At 47.6% G+C, this 26,705-nt stretch overlaps 3 protein-coding genes and 1 pseudogene across 5 annotated transcripts in view; 2 read left to right on the forward strand and 2 right to left on the reverse strand.

Moving 5' to 3' along the window:
- LOC309336753 (uncharacterized protein) overlaps positions 1 to 26,705 on the forward strand; it is a 238,396-nt gene that overhangs the window by 35,405 nt on the left and 176,286 nt on the right. The window lies entirely within an intron of this gene.
- LOC309336643 (uncharacterized protein) lies at positions 1,922 to 9,105 on the forward strand. 2 transcript variants are annotated; one of them, XM_081852723.1, is made up of 4 exons: positions 1,922 to 1,961; positions 4,548 to 5,243; positions 6,802 to 6,928; positions 7,640 to 9,105. In XM_081852723.1, exons 2-4 carry the CDS (start codon positions 4,617 to 4,619, stop codon positions 9,007 to 9,009), a joined length of 2,124 nt encoding a protein of 707 aa, XP_081708849.1. In that variant the 5' UTR covers positions 1,922 to 1,961; positions 4,548 to 4,616; the 3' UTR covers positions 9,010 to 9,105. The 2 variants fall into 2 exon arrangements, with proteins under 2 accessions (XP_081708849.1, XP_081708850.1); XM_081852724.1 differs by having other exon boundaries at positions 1,934 to 1,955.
- LOC309337175 (uncharacterized protein) lies at positions 13,860 to 21,639 on the reverse strand. Its single transcript, XM_081853907.1, has 3 exons — positions 21,027 to 21,639; positions 18,130 to 18,219; positions 13,860 to 16,295 (listed from the first exon to the last, which is right to left on the reverse strand). Exons 2-3 carry the CDS (start codon positions 18,164 to 18,166, stop codon positions 15,526 to 15,528), a joined length of 807 nt encoding a protein of 268 aa, XP_081710033.1. The 5' UTR covers positions 18,167 to 18,219; positions 21,027 to 21,639; the 3' UTR covers positions 13,860 to 15,525.
- LOC309335197 (mitochondrial import receptor subunit TOM6 homolog pseudogene) lies at positions 23,901 to 24,753 on the reverse strand (annotated as a pseudogene). The gene is made up of 2 exons: positions 24,689 to 24,753; positions 23,901 to 24,407 (listed from the first exon to the last, which is right to left on the reverse strand). The product of its transcript is annotated as a mitochondrial import receptor subunit TOM6 homolog pseudogene (transcript).

A 26,705-nucleotide genomic window follows, 5' to 3' on the forward strand; every position in this document is an offset into this window, starting at 1 on the left:
CCGGAGTCCTTTAACGGACCACCCTTCGCTCACTGGGGGGAGGTGATGGCGTTCCTCCCCCCACACACATCCTCTTAACCCCTTCTTACCAATGCCTACCGCCAATGCCGAAAAGTTGTGACGAGTTGCTACGAGGTAGGCGAAAAAACAAAAGGCTACAAATTGCCAATTGGGAAAAATTCCTACCATGCCCCTTGCGGCGACAGACCGAAGTCCATAGCAAAGTCAAAGACCTACCTAAAGCATACCTAAAGGGAGGGAGGGTGGGAAACGTGAGGGCTAGCCGACGAAAAGAGGGTGAGCCCCCTCTGCGCCGGCCCTAAATAGGGCAGACCTGGCCGGGATTCCCCTGCGTGAAGCCCGCAACCCCACGTCCTGGGCAGGCTGGAAGTGGCTTTGTATCTGAATACCAGATGCTGGGGTCAAGTAATAATAATAATAAGCAGCTCAGGAGAACAGCCATGAAGCCATTTTTGACTCCCAAACTGACCAGGTGTTTTCTCTGCAAAGTCAAATGGAAAAGCCTCCCATTGTCTTTTCCTTCACAAATCCTGTCTTAAGGGTATGTCTGTGTACGAATAGGGTGTGAGCCTGTGACTTGGCTCAGGAACTAAGTGCAGTATTTAGCATTGCAAAAGATTGGCCAGGCTCCCCAGGGTATCCAGTAAGCATTAGCAGGTAACTTGCCAGACAGGAGGTAAACAACCCTCTCAGATTCCTGCTGTAGCCTGCCCTTTCTGTGATGCAGGTATGTTGTTTCTGGGGGTGGCCTTGGACTCCAGGGCTGACAATTTAAAATGTCTATATAAGGGCAGACACACCTTGGTTCTGGGTCCTCCTCCTCTCTCCTAGGTGTGAAGGGAGCACCCTGTTGCAACAGTTCAATAAAGATCAGGCTTACAAGCTGCTTTGCTTCTCAATATTCTCTGGTTGGCCTCTGTTTTTTCCTCCGCCCTATGGAGAACCTGCAAAGGACTCTATAAGGGCTCTTGTGTCCCCTATAAGGGAATAAGGGCAGATTTTCGTTTATTACAGGATGTTGCTTAGTCAGTTCCTGATTTTCAGCCTAGCAAGAAGACCCTTTGCATTTCCCTGCTCTCTGGAGTGCCTGTGTTTGTAACCCCACCGACTCCCTCTTCTTGCACCAGTCATGGGGCGGGTGTTCTTTCTTCTACCACCCCAGACCCTTCAGATATCCCCTCTTCTCCTACCACTCACCCATTTTGTCCAGCCCCCTCCGGGGGCCAGGATCTGCAGCCCACAATTGCACCAAAAAGGCATTTCTCCCTAAAGGGGGAGGGACAGGAAAAATCCTCCTGCTTCGTTCCTTTCCTTTCCCTCTTTTTACCCAATCACACGTTTTCTGCTTTCTCTCTCTAGGAATTTCAGCTCTGCTTGTTTAACCGTTTGAGCATCTCCCCCCCCCCCAGGGAACTGAGCGTGTGAACAGGGTTGCCAAGTGGCTAAACAAAAAACAAAAAAAACGCACCGGCTGACCTGCTGCTGTATCTTTTTAACACAGGTTTTGATCTGGGTGTGTGGGGGTGTGTAATGCCTTTTATATGACCTGGAGCTGGAAAGAAACGCTCGCTCAAGCGTTGCAAAAAGGGTAGGGAAAGCGCCCCGCGCAGTTATCCAAAAGGGTGGGAAATATAATGGGCGCTTTCCCACGGTGATGGAGGAGGAGGAAGAAGAAGAGGAGGAAGGAGGAGTTGGCCTCGCCTTCTTCAACTCGGTCTCTCTAGGAGCTTGTGATCTCTCTGGCCAGCTTTCAACCCCACCCACCTACCCTCCGAGAGAGAGAGAGAGAGAGATCCCTTTCCCGCGGGAGCGACCTGGAGGCGTCCGCGCGCTGCGCACAAGGTTGGGGAATCTGCGGGGGGCGCACAAGGTTGGGGAATCTCGCCAGGTTGGGGAATCTGCGGGGGGCGCACAAGGTTGGGGAATCTCGCCAGGTAAAGGTGAGTGGAGGAGCCCGGGAGGGAGGTAGGACCCCCCAGCTGCTGCAGCAAGAGGGAGAGGGAGCCGCCAAGCAGGAAATCCGTGGCCGTGGACGGATGGTGCTGTGTCGGCCAACGACCCGGGCTGGAGACGGTCTCCAAAGAATTCTCCCCAGTCCTCCTTTCCCATCCGCGGACCACGTATCAGAGGAAGGCGCACGGATGGGCAGAGAGAGGGGAAGGCGAGGGGATCGGTTTGGGGCGAAGAATCGTGGGATTGTAGAGTCGGAAGGGACTCCAAGGGTCATCTAGTCCAACCCCCTGCAATGCAGGAATCTTTTGCCCAACGTGGGGCTCGCACCCACGAGCCTGAGATTAAGAGTGTTCTGCTCTGCTGACTGAGCTGCGCACGGATATTTCATGAACGGCCCACCCTGGTGCGTCTTTATTCCGAGGCAAGGCTGCCAGCCCGAGCCTATACACATGGGATTAAGCCCCGATGAATTTGGAAGGGGTAGACTTGTTCTGAAAGTCACTGCTTGGTGGTAGTCAGCCTGCATAGGATTGCAGAAGCGGCTAGACACACACACACACACACACACATAAGTAAGGGTGCGTTTGGTGGACTGCAGCCCATGTACTCATCTGCCTGGGAATAAACCTATTGATCTCAGTGGGATTTCCTTATGGGTATGTGTTGTATGGATGGGGTGAGATAATTGATGTGGTTTTGTGCTTGTGCTGAGTGGTGGATTCTGCCCCCCACCCCCCAGCTACCCGCCAGGGAGAACCAGCCAGTTTTTAAATCCCTGCTCTTAGCCATGAAGCTCACACAGCCCCATGAGGCCATTTGCAGTCACTCCGCCTGACCTACCTTGCTGGGTTGTTTTGAGGGTAGGACATGAACTCTTTGGAGGGAAAACGTACTAAATAGGGAATATGACTGCAAAACGGCCTCCCCCAGAGCAGCTGGGCTGGCTTCTTCTCTGAAGCTTTTTCTGCGCCAGGCAAAGACATTATTGCTCTAACCAGCTGAGCTAGCCAGCCAAAGCCATTACTTCAATAAAAAGAACTAGTTAGGCAAGTTTTCGCCTTATAGATTCTACCCCCACAGATATAGGGCTGGAAGGGACCTGGCGATATCACCCAGACTGTTCCTCCCTGCCCCAAACACATAACAATATACAGTGTGAAATGAAATCACATATTAAGATACAGGTCAGGTATACTTATTCTTATATAATTCATTAACAATAAAAATGTTTAGAAGCATATTTATGCTTCTCTGAAGGAGACCCCCCCTCCCATCTCCACCCCCTGCCCCCAATTTGACAGTGCCCTGAGGACAGACTAGCTAAATTTCCAGCCAGGCAAGTCTTCCTCACATGGTTGCAGAACAAGCAGGGGCAAGTAAGGGTGCCAGCCTACCAGGAGTGGGGGAGGAACCCAAAACTGGCTGGACTGGTTATTTCACTTTCAGGCTACTTGAAAGGAAAGGGGCAAGGCTGGCTCCCCCCACCCCACCCCCATACTCTATAGTTTTACCTGTCAGGCAGGCAGGCAGATTTTGCACCAGGTTGTGTCCCAAGTATTGCCAAACGCAGCTGTTTTCTGCGTCTCTCCCCTCCACACACAAACAGGTTCTGACATTATTTATTTCAAGAATCGGAAAACCCAATTTACAAAGTAGCGTGTATGATTGAATTCGGGGGACTTCGTTCCCATGTAAATAGGAGACTTTGTGCTCCCATTTTTGGCACAGTTACTACACAAGTAGTAAGTATTTTGCTGGGCTCAGTGGGGCTTACTCCCAGGCATGGGCATAGCCAGGGAGTGGTAGCTACCCCAAAAATAAATAAAAATCACTGATAATACATAGCTAGCTGATGTTCTGCCCCCCAACAAAAGACCTCCCCTCAACAAAAACCCTGGCTACTCTCCTGCGGGGGGAGTAAGTGTGCATCTGGGTGGGTCGAGTCCCCACCCTGCGTGGCTACGGAAGCGGAAAACAGTTATGAAAAGGGTCCTCCTGAAAGCACATTAAAAACCGTGGCAGGTTACAGCAGCTCCTAAGAGTTATTTCTATACTCTTTGCCCTTGCCAAAATGGAAATAATGTTTGCATTATTCAGAACTGAGTAATGACAGCCACAATGGCCTGGGACTTGTTTATCAAGGTGCCAATCAAAAGGCTATGAGCTGTGATAGCCACCTTCCCCAACAGTCAGTCAGCCTTCCATGGCCTCTGAGCATGTTCAGAATTCAGTGGAGTATTTCAGGGGGGGTTTTCCCCTCACCTTTGAAAAAAACATTTTTTTAACTGCCTTAATAATTTTGAACCATTTGCAAACCTTGGGGTTTCCTCAAGCCTGCCGATATATATTTTTGGCTACGTAAAGATTGGCACTTGTGCTTTGAACGTTGGGAATAGAAGGTGTAATGGCTGAATGGAACCTCCATGGGGAAGTGGGAGGGACGGATGACGACAGCAGCGAAGTCCTGTCATATAACTGGCCTTTGCCGGGAAGAGAACTTGGGGCCAAATGGACACTTGGCTCTATCCATTTTGTGGGTGCTTTTATTTGATTCTCATTTCACCTTCTTCCAGGACAGGGTGCATGGCCAGGAATAAAAGTGGCATACCAGAACGTCGCTTGTGCCAGTTCCAGAGGAGAAAATGGAGGAAGGAAGAAGAGACCCTCGTCTCGGCCAGGCTGGGAGGTTTCTGTCTGGTGTCGGCACACAGCTGGTTAAAGGGGAGCTAGATGAAGACTTGGTCCAGCATTGGGAGTGGCAGAAATCCCAGGAGGGAACTGGCTCAGAAAAAGGCAAATCCCAGGTGCCTGGATTTGTAGGCCGGGAGGACGTGGCGTTATCTTCAGCATCGCTGAAGGCCATCGCCGACGGCAACCGTGGGCCGAGAGGAAAGTTGGAGTCTCAGACCTTGCTGGGTCTCGTTGGGAAAGTCCCCAGAAGTCAGAGTTCTTCACTGAGCGTGGAAGGAGGGGTTCTGGAAAAGGAGAGGCAACGCCAGCGATTCAGGCAGTTCTGCTACCGGGAGGACGAGGGACCCCGGGAGGTTTTGCGGAAGCTCCAGGACCTGTGCCGCCGGTGGCTAAAGCCTGATTCTCGTACAAAGGAGCAGATCCTGGAGCTGGTGATTCTGGAGCAGTTCCTGGACATCCTGCCCTTAGAAATGCAGGGCTGGGTTAGGGGCGATGGCCCTGAGACCTGCGCCAAGGCGGTGGCCCTGGCAGAAGATTTCTTACTTTGGAAGGAGGAGGTCGAAATGCAGGAGCGTCGGGTGAGGAAATTTTGTTAACTTTGGCCGTCCCAGGTGACTCTGACGAAATGCCGGCAGCTCTGCCTTCTTTGGTCGGATAATAATAATAATAATAATAATAATAATAATAATAATAATACAGTATTATTATAATACAGTATTATTATCACTCTAACAGTAATCGAAAACTTTGGCAGTGCACTAATGATCAAACCGCACTTCCACCCACAAACCAGCAGCTAAAAGAAGCATGGGAATGTTTAAATAATTATCTAGGGGACAAGAGTTCATCAATAAAGACCTGGTTATGTTTAGAATGATACCACATAGGGAAATGTTCCCTGATACCAAGATGAGGGATTCTATGGAATGCAGATAGAGAGAACTGATAAGAACAATGATCTGTTGTGACCTTGACGGAAGCGTACAATAGATGAGCCTCCTTATGTTTTGGCTCATCTTTTTTTTCTTCCTTTTTCTGCCCCCCCCTTTTTTTTTACTTTTTCTTTTTTCTTTTTCTCCCCCCTCCTCCTTCTTTCCTTTTCCTTTTTTCTTTTCTCTTTCTCATAATGGCTTATGTTCTGTGCCATGTACGTTGATATTTTTTGTAGTTTTTTAGCTTTTCCATTATTACTATTATTAAGGATTTTTCTTTTTGTAATTTTGGTTGTTTATATTTATCTGTATTTGTTTAAAGCAAAATAAAAGTATTTAAAAAACGAAGAAAAGAAAGAAAGAAGCAGAACTCAAACACCAACACTCCCCTCCCTTGCCTGGAAGTCAGCCATGGCAACCCAATGATTTTTTTGTTGCTTGGTTTGATGATGATGATGATGATGATGATGATGGCAACCCAATGATTTTTTTGTTGCTTGGTTTGATGATGATGATGATGATGATGATGATGATGATGATAATAATAATAATAATAATAATAATAATAATAATAATAATAATTTATTACTTATACCCCGATCATCTGGCTGGACTTCCCCAGCCACTCTGGGCGGCCTCCAGAAAAATATTAAAATACTGTAATATATCAAACATTAAAAGCTTCCCGAAACAGAGCTGCCTTCAGATGTCTTCTAAAAGTCTGGTAGTTGTTTTTCTCTTTGACATCTGGTGGGAGGGCATTCCACAGGGAAGGCGCCGCTACCGAGAAGGCCCTCTGCCTGGTTCCCTGTAACTTGGCTTCTCGCAGTGAGGGAACCGCCAGAAGGCCCTCGGTGCTGGACCTCAGTGTCCGGGCAGAACGATGGGGGTGGAGACGCTCCTTCAGATATACAGATCTTCCCACCCAGCCAAAACGCAGCTGCTACAGATCAGGGCAGAGGGCAGGAATCAAAGCTAAGGAACCCCTCCAACCTCTGCTTATAAACATCCCATGAAGGAGAGCTCACCAGTTTAGCTGTCTTTGCTGCTGTTGAGGATCCTAACCCCACCTTCTTGGCTGCTGCTGAGACGACAATACTACTAGGTCTGCCGGATTTTGGTCCTGATCCAGGAACACCTTTTTTCTTTCCAAACAGTCTTAAGTCTCCCGGATCTTCTCACCATGCCCTGCACTGTGTTTCAGATTTCGGAGCCATTTAAGAAGGCAACCGGTCCCCCCAAAGCCAAACTCACCTCTTCGGAGATTACGAAGGCACAGCCCTACATGGAAGTGCAGCAAGTGGGTGATGGAGACCCCTACCTGCCACTAGGTAATGCTTCAGAGACCCGATGCTGCTCACCTGTCCACCCCCTGGCATCACTAGGATGTCCGGTGACCCATTTTTGCTTGCGTGGTCTGAGTTCGAATCCTGCTGGCAAAAGGGATTCGAACCACCAACCTTCTGATCGGCAAGCCCAAGAGGCTCAGTGGTTTAACCCACAGCGCCACCCAGTAGTAGTATTTATTAGTCATGCACCTGAAGTTCAGCAAGAAGCATAAGAAGATACTAAAAGAAATCATTAAACAGGGAATGAATTAGCAGTGGAGTTTTTGGAGACTGGTGAAGGGGGACGCCTTGAATGGGGATGACAACTATGTCTGCCCTTGTACTTCCTTGGCACCCTTGCTGATTGGGCAATCTGCAGGGGCAGGAAGCAGTAGTGGATTCTGGGAGCTGTGGTTTGTTAAGGGTGCTGAGAGTTGCTAGGCAATCCCTACTCCCCTCACACAGCTACAATTTAGAGTGGCTTGACCATCCCTCTTCACAAGGAACTCTGGGAATTGTAACTCTGTGAGGGGAATGTGTGAGGGAAAATGGTTTCCTAACAACCCTTAATGGACTACAACTCCCAGAATTCTTTAGGGAAAGTCATGGCTGTTTAAATTAGCATCATAATGCTTTAAACATAGGGTGTGAATGTGGCTTAAGTCTCCACAGCAGGATGTCACTCATGTCACCATTGTGTTCTCTTTCTGTCAGGCGATGGGAAAATGGCCAAAAATGAGGAGAAGCCTCTTGAGCCAGGAGCATCGACGCAGGCGGAACTTTCTGGTGGCTCATTGGACAAAGCCAAATGGGATTTCCCCCCATTTCCTCAAGTGGAAAATGTGCCCAAAAGTCAGCAAAGGGCAGACAGGAAGGAGGGAAGCTACCCAGGGCGGAGAGAAGAAGGGGGAGGAGAAAAACTGATTTGGGAGAGAGATGGTAACAAACTCCTAAATCGCAACACCTTCCAGGAGAGAGAGCACAAGGACAAGAATACTAGGATGAGCCCTGGCTGTGGAAAAAGCTTCAGCCAAACCCTTGATTTCCAGGACACACAAACTGAGAAAAAGCTACGCCAGGATACAGATGGTGCTAAAAGTTGGACATCGACCCCTCAGCAGGAGAACGTCCAAGCAGGAGAAGAGTTGTATATGGATTGTGGAACCAGCTTGGGTGGGAAAGCACATCTTGGTGATCCTCAGAGAATCCCTGCAGGAGAGAAACCGTATAAGTGCTCTGAATGTGGACACAACTTCAGCCAGGGCTCTGATCTTACTGGAGATGGTCTTCATATATGTTCCAGTTGTGGGGAAAGCTTTATTTCCAGCTCAGCCCCCAGAAAACAAGAGGGAGCCCAGACCGGAGAGAATCCATCTAAATTCTCAGAAAGTGAAAAAGGATTCCCACAGCCCGCCGATCCTCAACAGGAGGAGAAGCCGTATGCGTGTACAGACTGCGGGAAAAACTTCAGCTTTAGGTCAAGCCTTGTTCGTCACCAGAGGCTTCACACTGGAGAGAAACCGTATAAGTGTTTAGACTGTGGGAAGAATTTCAGCCAGAGCTCAAACCTTCTTAATCATCAGAGAATCCACACGGGAGAGAAGCCATACAGCTGCACAGACTGCGGGAAATCGTTCAGCAACAGCTCGAGCCTGACGTCGCACGAGAGAACGCACCGAGGAGATAAACCTTACAAGTGCTCCAGCTGCGGGAAGAACTTCAGTTGCCACTCGGTTCTTAGGATCCACGAAAGAATTCACACGGGCGAAAAGCCGTACGAGTGCCCGGAGTGCGGGAAAAGCTTCAGCCGCAGAGAATTCCTCATCGGCCACCAGAGGACTCACACGGGCGAGAAGCCGTACGAGTGTTTGGAATGCGGGAAGAGCTTCAGCCAGAGATCGAACCTTATTAATCATCGGAGAAGCCACACGGGAGAGAAACCGTTTGAGTGCACAGACTGTGGGAAAAGGTTTAGTCATAAAGCATCCCTCCTTAAACATGAGAGGAACCATCTACATGGTCTGACACTGGAAAGGGGTTCATCCAGAGTCAAAGCCACCTTGCACATGGCAGAAAGCACATAAGGGATGGAATCATATACTTGGTGAGGCAGAAATTAATGCAGGGGAGATTGTGAGAACTTATTACTTCAGTTTTTAGGGCAGGTCCAACCTGAGAGAACATTGCTGATAGGCCACAGAGCTTCCCCTCATACTTTCTTTTTTCTGTTGCCGTTCACATCTTCACAACTTAAGGCCCAGCCTTCCCAGTTCCACATCTACCCTTCCTAATCTCTTCAACATATTACATCATGGGTAGTCAAACTAAGGCCCGGGGGCTGGATCCGGCCCAATTGCCTTTTAAATCTGGCCCACGGACGGACGGTCTGGGAATCAGCGTGTTTTTACATGAGTAGAATGTGTGCTTTTATTTAAATTGCATCTCTGGGTTATTTGTGGGGCATAGGAATTCGTTCACCCCCCCCTCAAAATATAGTCTGGCCCCCCACAAGGTCTGAGGGACAGTGAACCGGCCCCCTGCTGAAAAAGCTTGCTGACCCCTGTATTATATTCTGGCGTCGTTCCTTCATGTGATCAGCATCTCACACAGATTCCTGCAGATCTTTGGCCTAAGACTTGTCGCTCAAACTGTGGTTGCTGTTGCCACACAAGGTGTTCAGTTGGTGTAGTGGTTGCAGCCACAATTCTGCAACCAATTCACATGGAAAACAAGATGTGCTATTTAGAAAGGGCCATAACTCAGTAGTAGAGCATCTCCCTTGAGCACAGAAGGTCTTGGGTTCAATCCTTGGCCTGTCTAGGGATTGGATCTGAAACCCTGGAGAGCATCAGTGTCAATAATACTAAGCTAGAAGGACAAATGTTCTGACTCGGTATAAGGCAGGTTTTCATGTCCCTGCAAAGTAAACAGGCCTGGCCTTACACATCCAGCCAAGACAAAGCCTCTCCTTATTTTTCACCACAAGCATCTTGGGCGTCTCTTTCTTTCCCAAAGCACATTTAAGGTGCTTTGATAGTGCTTTAAACTGTCATGGCTTCTTCCAAAGAATTCTGGGAGCTGTGGTTTTCTGTGGGTATTGAAAGTTGTCAGGAGACCCCTATTCCCCGCTCACAGAGCTACAATTCCCAGAGCTGTTTCATAATCCCTCTTCACACGGGAATCTGAGAACTGTGGCTCTGTGAGGGGCCTCTTAACAATACCTTTAACAAACTACAGTTCCCAGAATTATGTGTGATGTCACTAGCCTGTACTGTGTCCTTGCCAGAGTCTCACCACACACAAGCCCTCCTTTGAGCGCAGCGGAGGATTGCAGCTGTAGGATTTTCATTTAATTACGTTTTCCTTATCATTCTTCCGATGAGCTCTGGGTGTGAGTCATGTCTCTCTTCTGCACCCTTCCCGTTTCATCCTTGCAACAGTCCTGCGAGGTAGTTTGGTCTGAGAAACAGCAACTGTCGCAACAGATTCCCCCATTCCAGCTTCGCTTCTGCCACAGATTCACTCAGTGGCCTGAGGCAAGCCATTTATTCCTTCATCCTCGACCTGCCCTCTGCTGCCACATTCAGTGCAGAGGGTGATAACACCGACCGACCTCACAGGATTGTAAGGTTGACCGAGATGTAAGGTTGACAGAGATGTGCTTTGACTACTAAAAGCACAGATTTAAGTGCCTAGGACTTGCTGATCAGAAGGTTGGCAGTTCGAATCCTCGTGACGGGGCGAGCTCCTGTTGCTCGGTCCCTGCTCCTGCCCACCTAGCAGTTCGAAAGCACGTCAAAGTGCAAGTAGATAAATTGGTACTGCTCCAGTGGGAAGGTAAATGGTGTTTCCGTGTGCTGCTCTGGTTCGCCAGAAGCGGCTTAGTCATGCTGGCCACATGACCCGGAAGCTGTATGCCGTCTCCCTCGGCCAATAAAGCGAGATCAGTGCCGCAACCCCAGAATCGGCCACGACTGGACCTAATGTTCAGGGGTCCCTTTACCTTTACCTAGCTTAGTGTAGCCAATCCAGAAACTTCATTTTCCTCCTCAAGAGTGGAATAGGGGCAAACTCCTTTCTTCATAGCCTGCTTCCAGCTTCTGGCAAGGAAGGGATCAAGAGAGCTCAGTACAGTAGTACCTCAGTTTACAGACGTTTCAGGTTACAGACTCCGCTAACCCAGAAATAGTACCTCAGGTTAAGAACTTTGCTTCAGGATGAAAACAGAAATTGTGCGGCAGCAGCAGGAGGCCCCATCAGCTAAAGTGGTGCTTCAGGTTAAGAACAGTTTTCAGGTTAAGAATGGGCCTCCAGAACGAATTAAGTTCTTAACCCGAGGTACCACTGTACCAAATGTTGCTGAGGAACACACACAGTGAGAAGCAGCACTTTTAAACATAAAACAAGTGAGCATTAGAACGTTATATGCTGGGCCACACTGGGTGTAGGCTGTAGGAATCCAGAGAATTTAGGCTTGCCAAGTTTCTAGTCCTTCAGAGGTTGGGATTAGTCTAAGTTGGTTGCACTGAGTGAAATTTCAGGGCCCTTCAATATTTGGTGTGGGGACTTGAGTAGCTCTTTGTCTCTCCCACCAGCTTAGTAGAAGCGGAATAAATTGTGCAGACTAGCAAGAGTTTGCGAGCTTTTTTTGGGTTGAACTGGAAACTCGACCAACTTAAACTTCAGTTACATTCATCACCAGGTGCCAGTGTTTATCAGGCAAATACAAATTGCTAAAGGGGCTTGGAAATTTTTTGGAAGCAGTTTTGATTCTGGTGTATTACTGTATCTGTGAATGAAAAAGCTTAAACGTCATATTTCAGCCATGTCCTAGCTATTGCTTATTAGGCTGTAGACTTTGTTGTATTCAAAGGCACCCTATAAAGTGAGTACAGGTGATATCCAACAAAGGTCCGATCTGTACTATACATTTAAAGCACTCTTATGTCACAATAAACAGCCATGGCTTCCGCCAGATCATCCCGGGAGCCGTCGTTTGTTTAAGGGTGCTGAGGGTTTTCAGGTGTCTCCTGTTACAATTTTTTCCAGAGTAATTTAGCAACCAACTGCTCTGCCCAAGGAATTCTGTGGGGTTTGGGCTCATGAAGGTCCCCCACCCCTAGGCAATACTGGGCTGGGTGGATCAGTGGTCTGATTCAATGTAATGCAGACCCTCTTCATTTACAAACACAAACCTATTCCTTTATCCTGCCCCCCTTTTGCACCTTCAGGAAATCTGCACTGCCCAGTAGAGAATCATAGAATCGTGACCCTTTTTGGAGAAATACACCTGTAAGCTTGGATATTGTTGTCTTTTTGCAGTGTCAAACTGATGTGGACATTGACTGTATGGGCTACAGGCAGGCTTAACCCCATTGTTGCTGTTTGTTAAAAGACCCAATAAAAACAGATTTTTAAAAATATGAAGTTATATGTGTATTTTATATAACAGACAATTGATGTTTTTTTAAAAAAATAGCACCATAGAATTGTAGAGTTGGAAGGGACCCCAAAGGTCCTCTAGACCAACCCCCTGCAATACAGGAATCTCAGCTCATGCATCCATGAGAGGTGGCTATCTGACCTCTGCTTAAAAGCCACCAAGGAAGGAGAATCCACAACCTCTGGAGGGAGACAGTTTCACTGTCAAACAGCTCTCACTGTTAGAAAGTTCTTCCTGGTGTTTAGCAGGAATCTTCTCTCTTGTATTGGTTTGTGTCCTACCCTCCAGAGCAGGAGAGAACAAGCTTGTTCCCTCCTCCATTTGACAGCCCTTGATTTATTTGAAGAGGGATATCCTATCTCCTCTCGGTCTCCTCTTTCCCAGGCTAAACATACCCAGCTCCCTCAAGCAACCATTTCTCATAAGACTTGGTTTCCAGACCCTTGATCATCTTGGTCGCCCTCCTCTGCATGTCCCAGCTTGTTAATATCCTTCTTAAATTGCTTTTTTTCTGCTGTCATTGCCCCACTTTGCCAGGAGGGGGCGCGACAGGGGGGAAATGTAGCTGGCAGTCCTCCTTTCCCTCACTACCAAGTTGTCTAGGAACGCAAACAGTTGCAGCACTCTGTTCCCTTAACTCATTAAGTGGCTTTCCGGGTCAAGAAAGTAAGCAGAGGAAGCAGAATCTATTTGCAGAGGCAGGGCAAGGGCGAAGGCGTTCTGGCCATTTTCAGCCTCATCTGGGTGCAAAGGAGGGTGCCTAAAAGCAATGCATCTGAAAAAGTGTTACATTTCCAAAAAGGGTGCAATTTTCCATCTGAAATTGCTCAATTTTTTAGTTTCAGACCTCTGTTTGGGCAGGCTTGGCTCCGTATGCAACTCAAGCAAGGGGCTCTGGCTTTGCTTCGGTCAAGGGATATGGGAAGCGGATCCGACTGAGCAAAGAGAAACAGCTTGAACCAGACCTCAAACCTCAATATTTATCTAAAAAGTTGCTGTCATTATTGCACGCTAGGGGCTGGAGGGAATCATAGAATCCTAGAGTTGGAAGAGACCACAAGGGCCATCGAGTCCAACCCCCTGCCAAGCAGGAAACACCATCAGAGCACTCCTGACATATGGTTGTCAAGCCTCTGCTTAAAGACCTCCAAAGAAGGAGACTCCACCACACTCCTTGGCAGCAAATTCCACTGTTGAACAGCTCTTACTGTCAGGAAGTTCTTCCTAATGTTTAGGTGGAATCTTCTTTCTTGTAGTTTGGAACCATTGCTCCGTGTCCGCTTCTCTGGAGCAGCAGAAAACAACCTTTCTCCCTCCTCTATGTGACATCCTTTTATATATTTGAACATGGCTATCATATCACCCCTTAACCTCCTCTTCTCCAGGCTAAACATGCCCAGCTCCCTTAGCCGTTCCTCATAAGGCATCGTTTCCAGGCCTTTGACCATTTTGGTTGCCCTCCTCTGGACACGTAAAGAAAACTTGCAGGAGTGAAGGGTGTACAGTCTTTATTTATGTCCAGCCCCACAACAACCCTGTGAGGTAGGCCCGGGGGAGGGGGGCTATTCCCATTTCCCAGATGGGTTAAATGAGGCTAACTTGGACAAGACAGGAAGGCTACCTATGGGCAGGACATGAAACCAGAACATCCACACCCAAATTAAAGCCTCTTATCTACTGAGGCATCCGATACAACAACAGAGTGATAAGGTTATTCAGAAAAATTAATGTTCAGGCTTAAAAATTAAGGCTAGCACTAGAATTTTGGAAAGGGTGTGAAACTGTGATTAAGAAATAGACTTGAAAGGCCCGAGTCGATGCATGCTTACTCACGAGCAAGTCCCGAGGATGGAAAGTTAAATGTGCATCGGACTGCCACCTTAAATGCGTTTAAACAAATAGAAAGAAAATACCAGTGTGTGATTTAATTTTGGTCTCCCATTTGCTATAAACGGGAGGACTTTTTTGTTTACCAAATAATATTCTGTATAAACAAAGACGTCCGCTAGCGTCTCTAACCGAGGCAACTAAGAATACTTTTAACATGGCAGTGATCAACTCCATCGGATGCAGCCTTGTGTTTAAGAGCTTACCTGGTCGCCATAGGCGAGCGGGAATTCCAGGCAGGCAAACAAGCAAACTGGAGAAGGGACAGATTGCTCCACAGAAAGAAACAGAGCGTTTCATACCTTCTCCGCTAGTCCACTTTGGTGCAATGATAAGAAACTTAGGTTTCTATGTTGACCATGGAGGAGGGAAGAAACCCAAGTTTCTTATTATTGCACTTCCCTCCTCCATGGCCAGCATGGACTTGCAGTCTACTTGCTTTTAAGTAGGCATATCAGGGCCGGCCTGAGCCATTTTAGCTGCTTCGGGTGGAAAAAATGGCAGCCTCTCAGGTCACGGTGCGTAAAACCAAAGGCTGGGAGTAAAAAGACAACAGCATAAGACCATTTGCTACACTTTCATGACACCCAAAATTAGTTGCCTGAGGCAGCCGCCTCACGCTGTCTAACGGTTTGGCCAGTCCTGAGGTAACTTCTGTGGCTTTTATTTACAAGGCTATTCTAAGAACATAGAAGATAACAAAATCATTTATTAGACCGGGAAGCTGATGATTCTCTGGTTCGAATCGCCTGATGGTTCCAGCAACAGGTTCCTGCCTCCCTTCTCCAGGTCCTCATTGGGAAATTCTCTGTTGAGTAAGGAGCAGTTGCCTCGTTTTAAAAGTTTTCTCCCAGGAGGGAATCCTCCCATGTACAAAGAGAGGTAAACATCAGAAAACCTTGCCACCGGGCCTACGACACACACCAACCAACCAACCAACCACAGCCTGTTGGCAGTGGCGGCCATTTTGTCAGCCTTGTGTGGACTGTGAGAGCAGAGGACTTTTGACCAGTATCTAGCTAGGCGTCAGGGTCCAGAGTTGCGTATGCCCTGAACCAAGCACTCACAGTATCAGCAGTGGGGAAACTTGTGACTTTCCTAAAAGCTGCTGAACTCCAACTTCTTCCACCCCCAAAGAGTCGCGGAGATGGCAGACGTTGCAGCCCAGGAACTCCAGAAGGGCCGCAGCCCCACAATTTCTGACTTCGCACGGTTTCAACACCAACGAGCTTCATGCCTTTCAACCTTTCCTCAACGGAGCGAGGCGTTTTCACAAGGCCTCGCCGACGTGGGCTCTCATGGCGTCCAAGCGCTTGCTGGGCTCCGGGAGTTTCGCGAGGCTCTTCCTCGCGTGGGCTCGCTCGTGCTTGAGCAGGCCCGAGCTCTGCTTGAAGCGCTTCCCGCACTGGGGGCACTTGTAGGGCTTCTGCCCCGTGTGGTTCCTCTTGTGCCTGGTGAGGCTGGACTTGTTGCTGAAGGTGTTGCCGCACTCGGCGCAGCCGTAGGGCTTCTCTCCGGTGTGGATCCTCTCATGCTTCACCAGGTTGGAGCTCTGCGAGAAGCGCTTGCCGCAGACTGAGCAGCTGTAGGGGGTTTCCCCCGTGTGAGTCCTTCGATGGACCAGGAGACTGGAGCTTTGCTTGAAGCTCTTGCCGCACGCCGAGCAGCGGTAGGGCCGGAGCCCCGTGTGGTTCCTCAGGTGGCGGATGAGGCTGGAGCTCTGGCTGAACCTCTTGCCGCAGTCAGGGCAGCTGAAGGGCTTCTCGCCTGTGTGCTTCCTCTTGTGCCGCGTCAGGCTGGACTTGTTGCTGAAGCTGTTCCCGCACTCGGCGCAGCCGTAGGGCTTCTCCCCGGTGTGCGTCCGGTCGTGAGTCAGGAGGGCCGACCGCTTCTTGAAGCCCTTCCCACACTCGGTGCACTTGTAGCGTTTGTCGCCCGCGACGGGCCTCTCGCGGCTTGGCGTGCCGCCAAAGCTTTTGGCGTAGAGGGGGCAGTAGCGCGGGGTCTCTCCCGGGTAGATCTTTCCGCGCTCCTCGCTGCCTGGAACAGAGAAATGGGCCGTCAGGTGTCAGGAGCCAAGTGGGCAGTAAAATCACACCCTGCAAGTTCGGCGTTAACTCTTTACAGTGGTACCTCTGGTCGCAAACAGGATCCGTTCCGGAGCCCCGTTCGCAACATGAGCAGAATGCAACCCGCGTCTGCGCATCGCGATTCGCTGCTTCTGCGCATGACATAATTTTGAGCGTCTGCGCATGCGCAAGCCGCGAAACCCGGAAGTAAGCTGTTAACATATCAGACGACACAGCGATTCTTCAAACAGCTCTTGTTTATTCAGAGGCCAGAACAGAACTGAACTGAAGGGCTCAGTCAGCCTGCTTATATAGAGCTCCAGTACAACGTTACTGTAGCAACTTTCTAAAACTATCCAATCACTGAACACCACTTTCGATCCTTCATTTGCATAACTATCTACAGTATCCCCCTGCTGGCCCAGGGTGAGAACTTCAGTACATAACATAAGCCTTTCCGGTACTTCCGAGTCGCCGTGGGACACAACCTGAAAAGATTTAACCTGAAGCAAACATAACAAGAGGTATGACTGTATTAGTAGGAATGTGATCTGCACAGACCAGGCAGTGTGTCAGGCCTAGTGAGCACAGCATTCCGTCCCTGGTAGGTCTTGCCCCCATGGATCTGTTGCCAAGACTGAAACCACCACCCCCCGTCTCCCCACAGCTAAGTCTCCTCCTCTCCAGAGTTTTCCCCAAGCAATCAGAGACTGCGCCTGCATGCAGCCAACCTCTCCTCCGCCCTCTTCAGGCCCCTGCCTAGACCTGTAAGACCACTCCAATCGTCTGGGCATTTTATCTGTGGCACCGCACCCTACAGAATATCATAGGGCGGTGACTCAAAAATGGGCATTTTTCGTTATTACCCCAAGACTATGGAGTGCGCTTTGCTGTGCCAGTCATGAAGCAGCCACCGTCAGTAGCCTGTTTTCCCCAAGTGACTCCTCAAAACCTGCTTTTATTTTCCTGAGTTCCCTGAATTCGTTTTTTATGCTACAGCTTTACTGTGTTTTTGTTTTAAGAGCTGTTTGACTGTGGAACAGTCTCAGGAGGTGGCGGACTCTCCTTCCTTGGAGGTTTTTAAGCAGAGGTTGGATGCAGACATCTGTCATGGATGTTTTAGTTGAGATTCCTGCATTGCAGGGGGTTGGACTAGATGATCCTCTGCACCCAGGATAGTAGCCAAGCAGGAGACCAGAGAGAGGAAACCCCTTTCCCCACTTCCTTGCCTTGCACAGAAATGCAGCATGAAGCTGTGGGAGGGAGGGAGGGAGGATCTAGACACAGGAAAACAAACCTATAAATAAGTCAGAAATTAGATTGTTATAACAAAAGAAAAAAATCCCTATGGAACATCGCATTTTAAAATTTACTGCTCTCTGGCGCCATCTGGTGTTGCATGTTTATAGTGCACTCAAATCACTGTTTCTTTATTAATGTAGCTAAGTGCAGAGACTCAGGTCTTGCTTGAGGGCATCATAGAGGCATCTGGTTGGCTACTGTGAGATCAGGATGCTGTACAAATGGCAGGCCTCTGGCCTGATCCAGCAACACTCTTTTTAAGTCTGGAGGGACAGAGCCCTTACATCCTTCGCCATCTCTCAAACAGGATAGCAGAAAATGAAATAAGTGGCAGCCTAGTAACTTTTGTGGGCTCGTTTACACGGGCTATTTGACTGTTTTAAAATCAAACACTGTAAGGACAAAAACATACAAGCAGAAAACCCACATGCACCACAAGCAAGCATGCAGCTGATGACAAATATTATACAGAAAGCCAGGGGCTTTATCGAAAGCATCCTTACCCAACAAGATGGCATCGCCATCGTCATCTGCCTGCATGGTGTCTCCCGATACAGCTCTTGGATATGAATCCAGCAAACTGACTTGCTCCCCTGGAAAGGGCAGTCACATCACCCACATGGAGAAAAACAAAGGTAAAATATAATATATATTAGCCCATTTGGGGAAATGTTCTGGGTGGGTTTGGGCATGGAGTCTGCACTGGCCAGGTTAAAACTGCACCAGCCAACACTTGACCTCCACACTCAAAACAGGGTTTTGTTTTTCCTTTCCTCTCTCTGTATTTAGGGTATATGTAGCACCCTAACCAGACAGGGGGACACTTCATATATCTGATAAAGTTGTCTTAGAAGCCCAGGGAGCCATCTGCAAGGAACAGTCACAGATAGCCCATGCTGGCATTAGTCAGGTGCTTAACACATGCTGTGTAATGTTTAAAAAATCCTTTGTCTTGATTTAAACCACAAGGGACAGCACTAAGTATCTTGATCAACATCTTGATTTTTATTGATTTTAAAATCACCAACTTGACTGAGGCACATTAAGTTCAACGTGTGGCAAGTTGGTGATTTTACTGTATTTTTGGTTTTTATGGAAGCCGCCCAGAGTGACTGGGGAGGCCCAGCCAGATGGGCGGGGTATAAATAATAAATTATTATTATTATTATTATTATTATTATTATTATTATTATTCAGACCGTGGGAAGCCAAAACAGAAAATTATTACAATTTGGAAGACAATTGGACTTTTTAATTTTAGTTTTTTATTTTTATTGGATTGGATTTGATATGTTAATTGGATGTTCTTATTGGAAAATTAATAAACGCTTTTAAAAAAAAAGTTCAACGTATGGAAAAAATGGATAGAGGGGGTTCTTTGGAAGCTTTTAGCTGCTATAAGATCCACTATCCTGTACATATGGTATGTATAGTTGTTTATGGTTTTTTATATCAATTTTGCTGTAAAAATGTGTGAGATTACGATATTGTATTTATTTGCATTACCTAGAGCCTGTTCTACTGATGAAGCCTAGGATGGCGATACAAGGCTAATATTCCGGAAATCCTTGTCTTAAGAGTCTGTGAAAGGACTCTGTGGAACTGTAACAACCCTTCATGTGGATTATTCAACTCTATGAACAGACAGGAGGAATATACACTTATACATGTATGGACCTTATGCATGAACTGACTAAAGAATGAACTGATCCACTGGGTCGTCTGCTTTTTTCGTTGAACTTTATGAGACTTCCATTGAAATCTACAATCTGATACAATGAATAGTATATCTTACTTATTCAAAAGCACAGCCGGTTACGTCTTGTGTGTTTATTGAGTATGTTTTACGTAACCATAGGTTTGTTGTTGTTGTTTTGCTAATGTTAATACCAGAGCAGGAATTTCAAGCATGAGAGGCAGTGGGTTGGCAGAGAAGGGAAGCCATCCCTCAACTCTATCCCTCCTTCTCCAATCTCTTTAGTAGAAGGCTTTATATATATATATAATTATCCTGTAAAGAGGCTGAGGCTGCAATAGGAACCCCATTTACCTGGAAGTAAGCCCCACCGAAGGGACGCAGGTGGTGCTGTGGGTTAAACCACATAGCCTAAGACTTGCCGGTCAGAAGGTCGGTGGTTTGAATCCCCGCGATGGGGTGAGCTTCCGTTGCTCGGTCCCAGCTCCTGCCAACCTAGTAGTTCGAAAGCACATCAAGTGCAAGTAGAAAAATAGGTACTGCTCTGGCGGGAAGGTAAACAGCGTTTCCGTGCGCTGCTCTGGCTCGCCAGAAGCGGCTTAGTCATGATGGCCACATGACCCGGAAGCTGTACGCCGGCTCCCTCGGCCAATAAAGCGAGATGAGCACCGCACCAGAGTCAGCCACGACTGGACCTAATGGTCAGGGGTCCCTTTACCTTTATGTTAAGCCCCACCGAATTCAATTGTAGTGAGTAGGCTGTGCCACAGTATGTATTGTTTTATTTAACAGATATTTATGTTGCTTTTCAGGCCCCAAGGTTCTTTCAACGCAGCCTCCAATTTAAAAAAACCCTAACAAAAATAATTGCAAACCAGCACCACAGTCTTATCAGTACATAATTTACATGAAGGAAGGTCCACTCCCTTTTCTATTGCAGCTGGCATAGAAAAACAGAATGTTAGCCTCATAACAGGCCAGTTTTTTGAGGCAGGTAACTTTTGTAGCCTTATTTACAAAGCTAGGTTGCACCTGGACACTGATGCATGCCTCCTGCAATAAATTTCTGCTGCTTTGAACTTTGTTGCCCATCTGCCTTTAATATACCTAAATGGTGGAGGACGGGACTTGCACCTTTAGCAAGCTACACCTGTGGAAAATTATCTGCTCTAAAGGTAAAGGGACCCCTGACCATTAGGTCCAGTCGTGGCCGACTCTGGGGTTGCGACGCTCATCTCGCTTTATTGGCCGAGGGAGCCGGCGTACAGCTTCCAGGTCATGTGGCCAGCATGGCTAAGCCGCTTCTGGTGAACCAGAGCAGCGCACGGAAACACCGTTTACCTTCCCGCTTATCTACTTGCACTTTGACGTGCTTTCAAACTGCTAGGTTGGCAGGAGCAGGGACTGAGCAACAGGAGCTCACCCCGTCATGGGGATTCAAACCGCCGACCTTCTGATCGGCAAGTCCTGGGGCTCTGTGGTTTAACCCACAGCTCCACCCGCGTCCCATTATCAGCTCTACACATCTCTTAAATGCAAGAGTAGGAATGTGCCTTACAGTGTATCAGATCATTGGTCCAATCGACACGGGCTGGCAGCAGCACTCCAAGGTTTTAGGCAGGTGTCTCTCCCGCAGCCTCACCTGGAGATGCCGGGAATCGCACCTGGCGCCACTCCATCGCTCTTAAAAGCCTTTCTTCTTACCTGTTCAGACAGCAGCCCTTAAGATTGGCCCTCTCGGGAAGATTTCTTCTTCTCCTCGACCAGCAGCTCGTTGACACTCTTGACTATCACACGTACTTTCTACCCTGCGTCAATCAGTTAACACGAATCTCCGGCCAGCGCGCGCGCACCGGGCTCCATCCTCGCCGCCGTCCAGGTGGTGCGCACATGCATTCATTTGAAAGAACCGCGGCTGCGTGCTCGGAATGCGGAGCCCGCAAAGGGAGCCAAGCAGCCCCTGCAAACGCGTCTAGACGGGGGCCACTAATCCGAATTAAGGGAGCTCCGGCGTGCGCGCCCGCCCGGCAAAGCAGCTTATGGACTGAACGAGGGCGCAACTGGAGCTTTTTTAAGGAGCGGGGGGCTGGAGGAACGCAAAGAAGCCTCGCTCGCTTGCCCCTTATTGTTGTGCTGGGTTTTGTGGGTTGCTCTTCCCACCCCTCCTCCCGCTTCCAAAGGCGGGTTTTCCTTTTCTTTCCGCTTCCCATCATGTGGTTGAAGCCAAGCCAGAAGATGGGCAAGGCGAAGCCCTCACCAATCTGCTGTTTGAGCGCATGGATGAGGGAGGCTGGAAGGAGGTTTTGAAAAGAGACGCCTTGGGACCAGATGGGATGCGTCCTCCAAACTAGACTGTCATCCTGGTCATTGCCACTTTTTTTTTTTGTTCATCCATGCTTATCAATTGCTTTCTTTGTATTTAAGCGGTGGATACAGCACATAAGTTCTAAGACAAAGCAGTCTTTCCTTCTGGAATAATGCACTTTACAACAAACCGCCAAGGGCTGCATCTTTCCTTCAGCTGTTGCTGTGATACATAACAAACCTGCTCCACTTCTCAGTAAACAGATTATTTTGCTTCCGACCCTCGCTAGCTCTTGTTATGGTTTTTTCCCCTTTTCTTTTTTCATTGGCATGTCTTTATTTCACACTTCAGAATCTGTTAAACTCTTGGTACAGAAGTTGATTCCATCTGCAAAAGAACTTATATTTTCTGGCAAAAATAGAACAGAAGATACTACAATGGTACTTCAGGTTACAGCCGCTTCAGGTTACAGACTCCACTAACCCAGAAATAGTACCTCAGATTAAGAATTTTGCAACTGTAGCAGGAACCAGTCATTCAGTTTGTACAAACTTCACACACACTCACACTCATACACTACATATGCTACGCTTCTGTTATTAATTCATAGAAAATCAACCATACATCGGATTTGCACTGTTCCACTTTTATTTTACTCCATGAAGGAAGGACTACAAAATGGAGAAGACAAAAAATTCCTTCCAGTAGCACCTTAAAGACCAACTAAGTTAGTTCTAGGTATGAGCTTTCGTGTGCATGCACACTTCTTCAGATACACTGAAACAGAAGTCACCAGACCCTTCTATATAGTGAGAAGGTGGGGAGGGGTATTACTCAGAAGGGTGGTGGGAATGGGTGATTGGCAGATAGCTGTGATGAGCCTGTTGTTGACGACTCTTAACGACTGCAATAGGTCTTACAGGAAAAAGCAAGGGGTGAGAAGGTGAAAAATGGCTTTGTCATGTATAATGAGATAAGAATCCAATGTCTTTGTTCAGACCTGGTCTCTCCATGGTTTGGAGAGAGTTTGGTAATAAGTTGCAATTCAGCAGCTTCTCTTTCCAGTCTATTTCTGAAATTCCTTTGTAATAGAACAGCTACTTTGAGATCTTGTATAGAATGTCCTGGGAGATTGAAGTGTTCTCCTACTGGTTTCTCTGTCTTGTGATTCCTGATGTCAGATTTATGTCCGTTTATCCTTTGGCGTAAGGTTTGGCCTGTTTGTCCAATATAGAGAGCTGAAGGACACTGTTGGCATTTGATGGCATACACAATGTTAGATAATGTTAGGATAAACAGACAACTTATTACCAAACTTAAAACCATGGAGAGACCTGGTCTGAACAAAGACATTGGATTCTTATCTCATTATACATGACAAAGCCATTTTTCACCTTCTCACCCCTTGCTTTTTCCTGTAAGACCTATTGCAGTCGTTAAGAGTCGTCAACAGGCTCATCACAGCTATCTGCCAATCACCCATTCCCACCACCCTTCTGAGTAATACCCCTCCCCACCTTCTCACTATATAGAAGGGTCTGGTGACTTCTGTTTCAGTGTATCTGAAGAAGTGTGCATGCACACGAAAGCTCATACCCAGAACTAACTTAGTTGGTCTTTAAGGTGCTACTGGAAGGAATTTTTTGTCTTGACTATGGCAGACCAACACGGCTACCTATCTGTAACTGGAAAAATGGAGAAGGTTTGATACAGGGCAGCCATAATCCTTGAGCATACCAGTACATACACAGGAGCCCTGCCCAGTTGCTATGCCAACCCTGATGGTCCTAGACAGAAGACCATCAAGATCACAAAGAACTTGCATATGGGAGTGGATTCAGCATGGAATGGAACAAAGGACAATAATCAGCTCTTCCCTCTGGGGGCAGGAAACTGCAAACTCCCCTCTGTCACCTGGAAAGTACTCATGGGGAGGGGGAAAGGGGGAACCAGCCAGGTGACAGGACACTCAGGTTACCATCACAACTCCTCCCTCAACCCCTCCTTTCTGTGATGTATGTTTCTGGGGGTGGTCTTGATCTACAGGGTGGCAATTTCAAGTCTTTATAAGGTCTTGCACACCATTTTTCTTTGTCCTTCCTCTCTCCTGCAAGTGAGGGGAGCACCCTGTTTCAACAGTTCAATAAAGGCTAAACCTACAGGCTGCTGTTTTGCTCCAAGTTAGCCTGGTTGGTGTCTTTGTTTTTGTCCAAGGGAGCCCTCGGATTTTTCCATTAACACTTCAGAATGAGAACAGAAATTGTGCGGCGGCAGCAGGAGGCCCCATTAGCTAAAGTGGTTCCTCAGGTTAAGTACAGTTTCAGGTTAAGAACAGACCTCCAGAACGAATTAAGTTCTTAACCCGAGGTACCACTGTACATTAATTGGACTCAATAGTGCTCCCAAGCAAGTAAAGTGAACATGATAAAAAGAAATGTACAGGTAAATTGTTGCCTCAGTGTTTTCTCTAGTCCTTCACTCACGATGCTGATGCCTCCAGTTGCTTCAATAGAAGCTGCATTGCAGGTAACATCCCATGTAAATCAACACAGTGATGAACCAATTCATCTGGTCATAAAGCAAGAGGGGAACTCAGACTTCACGCAGGTCTACTTCATTCACATCGCTTCTGCTATGCAGGAGGCTGTGGTGCCATCAAATCGATGTCTGTTAATTTTCTAGCTACCCAAACTCCCACTGCAAAGAGACCCAGGTTAACTATGAGGTTCCTGCGAACGTCACTGCGGTCTGTGGCAAAGCGGTAGGCGCCCCAGATCCAGCCCCAGAAGAAGAGGAAGAAGAAGAGTTTGGATTTAATATCCCGCTTTATCACTACCCTAAGGAGTCTCAAAGCGGCTCACATTCTCCTTTTCCCTTCCTCCCCCACAACAAACACTCTGTGAGGTGAGTGGGGCTGAGAGACTTCAGAGAAGTGTGACTGGCCCAAGGTCACCCAGCAGCTGCAGGTGGAGGAGCGGAGACGCGAACCCGGTTCCCCAGATTACAAGACTACTGCTCTTAACCACTACACCACACTGGCTCTCTGGCACTACAGCCCTACAGCCACTCGGGCGTCACCACGCTGGAGCTGCTTCCACCGCTCGCTGCTTGCCCACCCGTCGCCATCGTCGCTGCTTCAGAACCTCCTCAGCCACTCACAAGGGCTCTTCTCATCTCTTGTTATGTTAACTTACCCATATATATGCTACGAACCAGAATTCCACAGTCCATGGGAGTTCTGAGTTTATGCTTATTCAGGGGTGTTTTTGTAAAAAGTAATAGGATTAGGAGTCTATAATGCCACTAACTAAACACTTGCATGTGCCCCCAAAATGCCAACAGCGGACTGTGGGGGTGTGTGCTGTGAGAGGGGTCAAGAATGAGTCCTTGGGATAGCAAGGTTGGGACGCCTTTGGAACAAAGGTTCTCCAAGAGAGGATGGCAGGAGAGGTTAGCAAAGGTGGTGGCAAGATTCAAGGACAATCAAAGGAACATTTTAACATTTCAGTGTAGTATAATATATATTTATATATATTGCAGAATACAAACCTCTCATCTGTTTGGTGAAAAAGAACCAGCCGGGTGCATATCTGTTATTTATTTTCTTAAATATATTATCTGCCCTTCCTTCCAAAGGAGCACAGAGCAGCAAACACCAAAACTTTTTGAAAAAAACATACCGTATTTTTCCGTGTATAAGACAACCCCTTATTTTAAACTTCAAAAATTAAGGAAAAAATATAGTCTCATACACAGATGGTGCATAGTGCATTTTCTTAATTTTGAGTCCCCAAAAATTGGGGGCGTCTTATACACGGAAAAATACAGTATGTACAAAACGTATTTTAAACACTTTTTTTAATTAAAAAACCTGGACATATTAAAAAACAACTGCATGCCCTCATAACGAGTAATTTCAAGGTTGCCAAGCATCTTTTGACCATCAAATACCAAGGTGAATAACCATATTCTGACTGAAAAGTAGAATCACTACAGACTCTCAAGCAGGAGGCAGCTCAGAACTGCAGGAATTAAACTGAGGAGGGAAGTCACCTGGTTTCTGGCAGGAAAGCAGCCATACCTGTGGTTTTACCTCTCCTTAAGACAGGGATGGGGAACTTTTAGCCTTCCAGGTCTTGCTCGGACCATGAGCTAGTACAAACCCTCCAACATTTCTCCAATGAAAATGAGGACGTCCCATTCCATAAATGATAATTTTGCTATTTATACCCCGCACATCTTACTGTGTTGCTCCAGCCACTCTGGGCAGCTTCCAACGTAAATTAAAAATATAATAAAACATTAAACATTTTTTTAAAAAAACCTTCTTCAGACGTTTTGGGGGTCAGATAGCCCCATACCCTCCAACATTTCTCCAATGAAAACAGGGACAACCTAAGGAAAAATGGGACATTCTGGGGTCAAATCAGAAACTGTTATGGCTTCTCCAAATCAGGGACGTCCTTGGAAAATAGGGACACTTGGAGGGTCTGCTAGTAACCTTGATATTCAATTATTGCAGTGTCTGCTGTAAATTTGCTCCTGGTTAGGAGGTCCCACAGATGGAAAACACTTTGGCTAGACCGTTGATGGAGGCAGAGTCTCACTGGCACATCACCCTGACGTTCAGAAGTCTGCAATGACCACCAACATGCTGCCGAGCCAGGTTTGAAGTTATTCTATTGATCTACAAGGCCCTTATCAATTTGGGTCAAGTATCGGCTCCCTTATGGAATGCAGGTGGTGCTGTGGGTTAAACTACAGAGCCTAGGGCTTGCCGATCAGAAGCTCGGCGGTTCGAATCCCCGCGATGGGGTGAGCTCCCATTGCTCGGTCCCTGCTCCTGCCAACCTAGCAGTTCAAAAGCATGTCAAAGTGCAAGTAGATAAATAGGTACCGCTCCAGCGGGAAGGTAAACAGCATTTCCGTGCGCTGCTCTCACATGACCTGGAAGCTGTACACTGGCTCCCTTGGCCAGTAAAGTGAGATGAGTGCTGCAACCCCAGAGTCATCCACATCTAGACCTAATGGTCAGGGGTCCCTTTACCTTTACCTAAAGCTGGGAATGTTCGAGTGCA

Source organism: Podarcis erhardii (assembly GCF_964252035.2).
Source record: "Podarcis erhardii genome assembly, chromosome: 2".
In the NCBI taxonomy this organism is placed as follows: domain Eukaryota; kingdom Metazoa; phylum Chordata; class Lepidosauria; order Squamata; family Lacertidae; genus Podarcis; species Podarcis erhardii.

What these genes read in the sequence shown, in the direction of transcription:
- LOC309337175 (XM_081853907.1), bottom strand. Translation starts at nt 18,166, where the DNA reads ATGCAGGCAGATGACGATGGCGATGCCATCTTGTTGG. An exon ending in TGGCGATGCCATCTTGTTGG is followed by an intron (nt 16,296 to 18,129) that starts GTAAGGATGCTT and finishes TCTCTGTTCCAG; the next exon opens with GCAGCGAGGAGCGCGGAAAG.
- LOC309336643 (XM_081852723.1), top strand. Translation starts at nt 4,617, where the DNA reads ATGGAGGAAGGAAGAAGAGACCCTCGTCTCGGCCAGGCTGGGAGGTTT. An exon ending in TCGAAATGCAGGAGCGTCGG is followed by an intron (nt 5,244 to 6,801) that starts GTGAGGAAATTT and finishes ACTGTGTTTCAG; the next exon opens with ATTTCGGAGCCATTTAAGAA. An exon ending in AGACCCCTACCTGCCACTAG is followed by an intron (nt 6,929 to 7,639) that starts GTAATGCTTCAG and finishes TCTTTCTGTCAG; the next exon opens with GCGATGGGAAAATGGCCAAA.